We start from the raw sequence: 8,790 nt of genomic DNA, 5'->3' as shown, positions 1-8,790 counted from the left end.
TGTCAGATAACTCGCTGTGAAATCACGCTGAGCTGCAGACAAGACGGCAGCGACTGATCGGCGCTGATCCCCCCCGAGGGTTTGAAAGACCCGAAGCTGCAGGTGGAGCGATGAAGATAAAACAGGTGAAGTCAGAGGGAAATCTGAGCGACAGGTAAAGTATTGATTCAGTGACTCAGAGCTGCTGCAGGTCGCAGGTTTCTCTTTCTTCAAACCGAATCTGGACGAGACATTTATTCTAAAACAGGCTCGGGGACATTGTGAGGCCTCACTGTTCAAACTGAAACTGATCAACTGAAAGATAACTTTGCTACGAGTGAGGCAAAGAAATTGTAAAATTGATGGAAATTGATAATGATTTCCAGTTGTAGGATGACAGACTACAGCTCTGTGTGTGACCTTCAGCCCAGAGACGGACTGAATATCAGCAGCCGTGAGTTTGCAGTGAACAGACGGTGTCATGATGTCATGACGTCTCCCAAACTCTGCAACTCACACAGAAACAATCTGGATGGATCAAAAACACGACAGGTAACAGGAAACACCTGGATATGGGCAGTTTGGCAGCGTGATGCTCAGCGCAGCAGGACGGACCTGGGTTCTCCTTGTGTCTGCGTGGGTTTGCTCCAGGTTCTCCAGCTTCCTCCTCAAATGACGACGTGTTCCGGGTGGATCAGCCTGAATTCAGATAACGGACGTATAAACATGACTCTATTGGAGAAGTAATAAAAAAATAATTTTGTCTGAACAAAACTTTGTGGAAACTCTTCCAGCGTGTTGACTGATTTCTCTCTGAGTGTTTCTAACAGTGACATCAGCGCAGCACGCTGTCCACCAGCTGCAGTCGACTGTTTTCACCATCAGAACGTTTTAATTTTAGCTTTTACCAAATGTCATGTTTTGCTTTTTGGCCCCAAATAATCGTTCAATCTGTGAGAAAAAGGCCAACTGTCATTTTGTTTTTGCAGCGACTCGTCCTGTCTTCTCCCTCCATCTGCCTCACCTCCTCCCTCGTCCTCTCGTCTTTCCGCCTCACAAATCAGTTCAGTCTCCGGTGAGCTTTTCAGTCAAGGACAACTTCTCGCTTTTCTTTAATATTTGTCTTCGGTTATGGTTTCATTCATTTTCATTCCTAACCTGTGACTCACTTGTGAATGTACGTGGCAGGAAGTGATGGATTTCACAGTAATTGTTGATGTTTTCTTTCTTTTCTGAGGAGTTCAAGGATGAAAACCTCCTGATGGTCCTCTGAGACGCAGCAGTGGAAGTCAGTGATGCAGTAAGAAGGAAATACGGTATTTTGCATCCTGATGTATTAGCTCTTATTTTGTGCCAGTTAAGGTTGTTTTTTGCAGCAGCGTTCTGGTGAGGAGACTCGTGAACGTGACACATTTTAAAAATGCATCTGTTTTTAAATATGCATCAACCTTGTTGTTTTTCATTTTTCCTCTCATGCGTGAAAACAAACTTTTTTGGGTGCAAATTCCACCATGTTTGTGCAAGAAAACTGGATATCTTTGCAGAGACATCGTGACAATTTACAACCGTGTTTTTGGCGAGAAGACCGGACGCAACTTGGTGACAGTTGGCAGCCATCTTTGGGACAACAAAGATTTATATTTTTGGCAACAAGACAGGATATCGTTGAGATATTTGTGCAATCGTTTGTGGTCTTTTCATGCTGAGCGGCTGCTGGAGAATTTAAATAAGATACGACAAGTGACGTCTCTTCTGCAGATCGATAACAAGTCATCGTTCTTTTTACTGAAGTATGCTCATTACAATTATCAGTAATTATGATATTAAATATGTTGTAATGTTAGAGAGTCCAGTATGATTGTATCTGATCTCCCTGACTGTGACACACTGAGGAATCAGAGAACACATTTTGTTTGTATGGTGTTTTAATTGATCACACTCAGGTCAAACGATCATGTCACAGACTGAAACAGGCTTCTGTGATCGCAGCGTTACACACAACACACACACATGCCCACAAAGAGCATTTAATATCCAACATCTGACACCTGATACTGTCCATGCGTATTAATTCCATTTAAAAAAATTCAATTTCACAAAAAAAAAGAAATACAGTCCACGAAACATGCAGACATGTCTCATAACGAGACTCACAATATGTTGAACGAAGAGTTTGTGTGACAAACATCTACATGACTCTCAGGCTGAGCTGCAGTTTCTGGTTTCTGGTCCCTGAAGTTTCTGTTTTTAGGATTTGCTCGTGTGTTTTCTCTGGAAAGGCACGAGGAGCTTGTGCGCACGAAGTCTGAACTTCTGATCTTGCACACTGTAAATTATGACATTCCAGCAACTGTTGGTGGCCAAAATCCAGAAGGCAAAAAATGAGAAGTTGCACCATTTATTCCCCAGAACGTTGCCGACCACGAAGACGGCGATGGGGGTGAAGGATGCGGTAAACGCCACAGTCAGCGTCCCGATTGTTTTGGCTGCCTTGATGTCGGAGAAGGTCGGTTTGGTGGTGCTTTGGCACTCGGACTCGGCCAGGTGTTTCCTGCGCTTCGAGTGCTGCCTGATGCTGGACAGAGAGATGATGTTAATGACCACAGTTCCCCCCAAGAGGGTGAAGTCAAAGGCGGGGAAGAGAAGGAGGATGTTCCAGGCCTGGCTCGGGAACTCGCCGATGGTCCCCAGAGCGTAATTACACATCCGGCTGCAGGAGTTGTACTCCAGAGCGATCTCGCTGCTGAAAACCAGCGGAGACACCGCCAAGAAGAAGCTCCCCACCCAGGAGAGGACGATGAGGATCGTGGTCCTTTTACGCGTGATCACAGAGTCCTTGTGCAGCGGCCTCAACACGGCGATGCTCCTCTCGATGGTCAGCAGGAAAATGGTCGTGATGGAGACCAAAGTGCACCCGGCGAAGATGGGACCGATGACGTTGCACGGGTGGAAACTCACCGACTGTGAGTTGTACGCGGTCCAGTCCGGCGCCGAGTCGGTCACCATGAGATAGACCTCCGCGTAGACGGACAGCGGCACCACGAAGATCCCCACGGCCAGATCGGCCACGGCGAGCGACGCCTTCAGGTAGCCCTGCGACGTGTGGAAGTGTTTATTCCCTAAAATCACAGCCAGAGTCACCAAGTTCCCAAACAAGATGGCCAAGATGAGCAGCACCATGAAGAGCACCATGAGGATCTTGTTGGCCAGCGTGCAGCAGCACACGGTGCAGTGTGCCGGCTCACTTCTGTCCAACATGCTCGGAGTCCCGGTCTCAATCATCGGATCAACTGTCGCTGCAACGATCACTGCATGACCTGAAATTACAACAAACAGAGAAAGACGTCAGGAAAGTTACCGGTCTGATAAAATGTGCACGTATCAGAACAAGCAAAGTTATTTCTTGTGTCCACATTTCTGCAGTGAAGATGTTCAGTTAGTGACAAGCGGAGATCCTCAAGTCCTGGAGGGGATTTAAACTGTCCTGGTTCTGTTCACAGAAGAGATGGATGGATGGATGGGTGATATATGATGGATGGATGGAACATGGATGGATGGATGGATGGATGGATGGATGATGGATGGATGGATGGGTGATATATGATGGATGGATGGAACATGGATGGATGGATGGATGGATGGATGGATGGATGGATGATATATGATGGATGGATGGACGGATGGATGATGGATGGATGGATGGATGGATGGATGGATGGATGGATGGGTGGATGGATGGACGGATGATGGATGGATGGATGGATGGATGATGGATGGGTGGATGGATGGATGGATGATGGATGGATGGATGGGTGGATGGATGGATGGATGATATATGATGGATGGATGGAAGATGGATGGATGGATGATGGATGGATGGATGGATGGATGGATGGATGGATGGATGGATGGATGGATGGACGGATGATGGATGGATGGATGGATGGATGGATGATGGATGGATGATGGATGGATGATGGATGGATGATATATGATGGATGGATGGACGGATGATGGATGGATGGATGATATATGATGGATGGATGGATGATGGATGGATGTATAGACGATGGACGAATGGATGACTGAAGAAAGATGATGGATGGATGGATGATGGATGATGGATGACGGCTGGATGACGGCTGGATGACGGATGGATGACGGATGGATACTACTTACTCCAGCTGGAGTAAGAGTGATGTCATAATCTGGCTGACAGCTGCAGTAGTAAACAAACGCAGCTGCAGCTTCTGGTCTTTAATCCTCAGAGGCTCAAATCTACAGGCTGCAGTCTGACGGTTCCTGGACATCCACCTCCACCTCCTCTCCTCCACCTCCTCCTCCACCTCCTGCTCCTCCTCCTCCTCCTCCTCTCCTCCACCTCCACCTCCTCCTCCTCTCCTCCTCCTCCTCCACCTCCTCCACCTCCACCTCCTCCTCCACCTCCTGCACCTCCTGCACCTCCTCCTCCTCCTCCTCTCCTCCTCCTCCACCTCCTGCACCTCCTCCTCCACCTCCTCCTCCTCCTCTCCTCCTCCTCCTCCTCCACCTCCACCTCCTCCTCCACCTCCTGCTCCTCCTGCTCCTCCTCCTCCACCTCCTCCTCTCCTCCTCTCCTCCTCCACCTCCTCCTCTCCTCCTCCAGTTACAGTAACATCCAGCCTAATGTTAACTCCAGTCTCATTTGCTTCAGTGTAACATGAAACTATCCGGATGCTACAGAGCTGGTGGTCGTGAGCGCGCGGTGGTTTCCAGTTTAAATGAACGTTAAACACAAACTGCAGCTGTTTTCTGGAGAGTCTGACCGTCAGGCAGCTGCAGGCTCTCCTGTCATCACTGCTTCTGCTCCTCAGTTTCATCTCATGTCCTCAAGCCCTGTTTCTCTCTCTCGCTGTGTCTCCATCTACAGCGCGCAGTCACGCAGAAACGTCCCGCACGTCCCGCCAATAATCCTCAGGGCGCACAGAAGAAATCCATCACGGCTCGAGACTTTGCGCCTCAGGACGCTTCAAGACAAATCAGAAGACGCAACTACAGCATCATATCTGCGGTCACTCTGTTGTACAAGTTCTCTAAGAGATGCGCTCCGGCTCGGGTGAAACGCACGGATCCTTGCGGGTTTTAGTGCACTTTCACTTTCCCTGCAGAAACTCTCTCTAAAACCAGTTTCCAGATATAATCACCTGCTGATTCACACAGTCACGGTGACATTAAATCAAAAACACACAAACAGCTCTTACTCACTTTCAGCCTTGAATTCCCGTCGAGACGCAGAATCCGAGAAGCAGCAAGTCAAAACATCCCGCGGTCCTCAAGTGGAGAGAAAGAAATAAAGAAGGAGAGAAAGAGTCCATGATCAGAGCCACGAACCAGATGTCGGTCCAGGTCCGTGAAGAGGAGGACTAGGAGCAGGAGGAGGAGCAGGAGGAGCAGGAGGAGCAGGAGGAGCAGGACGGGTCCGTGGCACCGGACGCTCCGCTGCGCTGCGCTCTGCTCCGCTGCGCTCCGGAGGGACGCTGAAGTGTCTCCGCTGGTTCCTCCATTGGCTGAGGGGGCTGATGACAGAGGAGCCCCCCGCCCATCACATGAAGCTGCTGCAGAGACCAAGACTGTAAACCAACTCCTCCTCCTCCTGCTGCTGTCAAGTTAAAGGAGCATTCTGTAATTTTATCAAGAAATATTAATGAGAAGAGAAACAAACAAACTCTCTTTGTCTTCACGGCTGAATACACTGAACAAACAAACCTTGACCTTAAAGAACAACATGATATATACGTTTATACTTTGTTTACATGTGGCGGACCCTGCCACCTGTATTCCAGAGCTACATGGTGCCCCTTTAATGCTGCGTTCGGACCAAACGCGAAGCAAATTATCAGCGCAACCAGATTATATACGAAGACAGAGGAGGTGAAAATACTGAACTCAAGCTAAATGTTTGCATGAAGGTCTGATGTCTGTCACTGACGCCGTGACATCATCAACAACGATGGAGGAGAGGATAATATTATAACATCTACTCGTACTGAGACACGGCAAATAAAAGAGCTGCCGTGGTGCCGAAGTAAGCGAGAAAGTTTGTTTTGGAAGAACGTCTCAGCACGGCATCACTCGTAAAGATCCGAACTCCAGTCAGGGAACGAGCGTTTTAAAAGATGTTTGCTTGTCATCTGATCCGTTATCTGTTTGATGACTGCTCAGATCACAGTGAAATATCCGTTAAAAACATAAAACCTCATCTTTTCTTTTCTGGTCCTGGTTCCGGTCGTGTTTGGTCTCCACTGGCAGGACGGCGGCGAGCGGAACAAGCTACTGCTAACATGAAATGTTCAGAAACTTTCTTTCAGTAAACTCTGTGTACACATTTATTTTCCTCCATGTTTCCCATGTAGCTTTGGCACATTGTACTGGTCTCGTTTTCCATCTACACCCGAGACTCTGACATCATAAATGAATTGAGTTGTACGTTTCCTTCTCTTTGTGCTGAGCGCCGGCTGCTGCTGCTGCTGCTGTCAGTTTGTTCGATCGCTTCTCTGTTTGTTGTTGTCGTTGTTTTTGTCTCTGCTGTTTGTTGTCTCGTATCATCTTTTTCCTTTTAGCAGTTTGTGTTAATGCTGTTGTATTGAAATAAAATTGAATAGATAAAATATGAAAATAGGAAAACAAACATATAATCTTGCGATCAAACTTGCAGCAGTATTTTCTTTGCGTTTGGTATGAACACGCTGTAAAGTTCAACATCAAACCTGTTACATCGTTTTTTTCGTTGTGGATCATTGACATGAAACTCAAACAGCATCAAAGAGACCAGGAGGGTCGTAACGTCAGCTCTCTACTGGCTGTTTTTCCTCCTCGTCTTCTAAAAGCCTAATTTAGTTTTAGTCCAGCTCATCACCGTCACAGCTGCCAGTCCTGCATGAACGAAGTCCCAACTGACCACTTGTGTAGTTTAAAGTTCAACATGAGCGGCTCAGAATAATTTCCCTCTCTGTCAAATCATTTTTATGACATTGTTTTGTCTTTTTAGCTTCAGTCCTCCGCAGAGACACTTCTCAGTTTCCCCCCCAGCAGTCAGCTGGTTTGTGTTGCAGCTGGTTTTTGTGGCGTTGACACCAGTTGACAGGACAGAAACACACCTGGACGTTTCTCCAGGTCGTCTCTGAACAAACACCTGGGTTTGACTGCACCAACAGAGGCTGTTTCAGGAGATTATGTTTCCAGTGAACAGGACGGAAAGCTTCCAGAGCAGATGTGTGAGGATGACATCATCACACCCGGCACCAGTTCATCAAGTGCAGCGTCAGTTCAGCACTGAAGCACTCAGTGGAACCGACAGAACATATGTGAAGTTTTAAGACGGCTTTAATCTGTGCGATATGGAGGAGTTATGCGAGGGAATCTCTATATGAAGCAGCTGACAGGTTTGGTGGAGTCGACCGGCTGATTTAAGCTCCAGGAACAAACTGCGATCTGAAGCATCAGACCGGAGCCGTGACCTCCGGATTAAGGATTACCCTCCACACACACAGAGAAGCTCCGGATTACGCTTTTGTTTTGTTGTGTCCACTGCTGCCAGAGCGGGACACGAGCCAAAGCTGCAGACAGATGATGCTATTAAACCACACAGGCAGCGTTTACTGCAGAGTCAGGAGGTTTGTGGAGGTTCCAGACAGGCAGGAGGTGAAAAGATGTTTGAGAGTTTGGAAGAGAAGAGCTGAAGGAAGCAAAACAGGAGAGACGGCGTCTGATTGGACAGGACGGGCCGTCAGGCTGCTCTCAGACCCGGTCCTGTTTGTTTCAGTCTTTGTTAAGTTCCACGAGCTCTCTTTGGTGTTTTGGTCAAATAATTAAACAAGTCTGTGAAATGTCACAATCACAAACACACGAAACACTCTTCCAGCACCAACATGTGTCTGTTGGACAGAAAAGTGTTTATTCACTGTTGACAGGAAGCCTCGTCTGATGCCTCGTACGGGCGGAATGAGACGATTGGACGGCAACAGCAACAGGTTCTTGATTTGATTTGATCTGATTCGTCAGCGCCTTTGTTTTATGGCTTGATGTCGAGATGTCAGGAGATTTTTCCACAAACACGTCAAAACATGCTTCTGTTAACGGAGCCACGAGTCCGGCACGGCAGCAGAGAACAATTTAAACTATTATATAAACATGATTACTCGCAGACAGGGTTACATCATGCATATGTGTGTGTGTGTGTGTGTGTGTGTGTGTGTGTGTGTGTGTGTGTGTGTGTGTGTGTAAATCGGAGACCAATTGTAAAGCACTTTAGATAAGAGCTCTGTCCAGGACGCAGCCTGTTGCACCGTATGGATTGAAATTGTTTACAGTAATTAAATTCCAGAGGAGGACGGAACATGAGGCCTTCAGGTCCGCTGCTCGCTCTCGTGTCTACACGTGTGCCGGTTCAGTTAAAAGCGACATTATTCGATATCGTTCATTTGTTTTTTTGCAGTTAACTCCACCGACCGGTGAACACGGAGCCAGTCGGGATCTTCAGGATCTGGAGTTCTGTGGAGAACCTGAGAACTCTCTCTGCTGGGTAACGACGCAGAAAAAGAGAAAAATATCATAAAAATATATCTAACAAAGAAGAAATTATTCTGAGACGTTTCCAGATGTTTCTGATTCACCAAACGTTTCTTCTACTCAGTGTTGAACCTGAACAAACGCTCAGTGTGAACTCATCTGTGGTTTTGCTGAAATATTCTTAGCTAACATTAAGATCATAAATCTGTAGCTGCTGAGCTGAAAGCGTTGGAGCACACTGAAGTCTGAGGACGTCTTTTGGGA

The 8,790-nt window shown here is 47.3% G+C and overlaps 1 protein-coding gene across 2 annotated transcripts; it reads right to left on the bottom strand.

Moving 5' to 3' along the window:
* Window positions 1-1,907: 1,907 nt before the first annotated feature.
* Window positions 1,908-5,427, bottom strand: LOC119006029 (beta-2 adrenergic receptor). Of its 2 annotated transcripts, none has more exons than XM_037074344.1 (2): window positions 5,224-5,427; window positions 1,908-3,296 (listed from the first exon to the last, which is right to left on the bottom strand). In XM_037074344.1, exon 2 carries the CDS (start codon window positions 3,259-3,261, stop codon window positions 2,227-2,229), a length of 1,035 nt encoding a protein of 344 aa, XP_036930239.1. In that variant the 5' UTR covers window positions 3,262-3,296; window positions 5,224-5,427; the 3' UTR covers window positions 1,908-2,226. The 2 variants fall into 2 exon arrangements, with proteins under 2 accessions (XP_036930239.1, XP_036930240.1); XM_037074345.1 differs by lacking the exon at window positions 5,224-5,427 and adding an exon at window positions 4,159-4,281.
* Window positions 5,428-8,790: the final 3,363 nt, after the last annotated feature.

Source organism: Acanthopagrus latus, chromosome 17, assembly GCF_904848185.1.
Source record: "Acanthopagrus latus isolate v.2019 chromosome 17, fAcaLat1.1, whole genome shotgun sequence".
In the NCBI taxonomy this organism is placed as follows: Eukaryota; Metazoa; Chordata; class Actinopteri; order Spariformes; family Sparidae; genus Acanthopagrus; species Acanthopagrus latus.
This window is presented reverse-complemented; position numbering and strand designations above follow the sequence as displayed.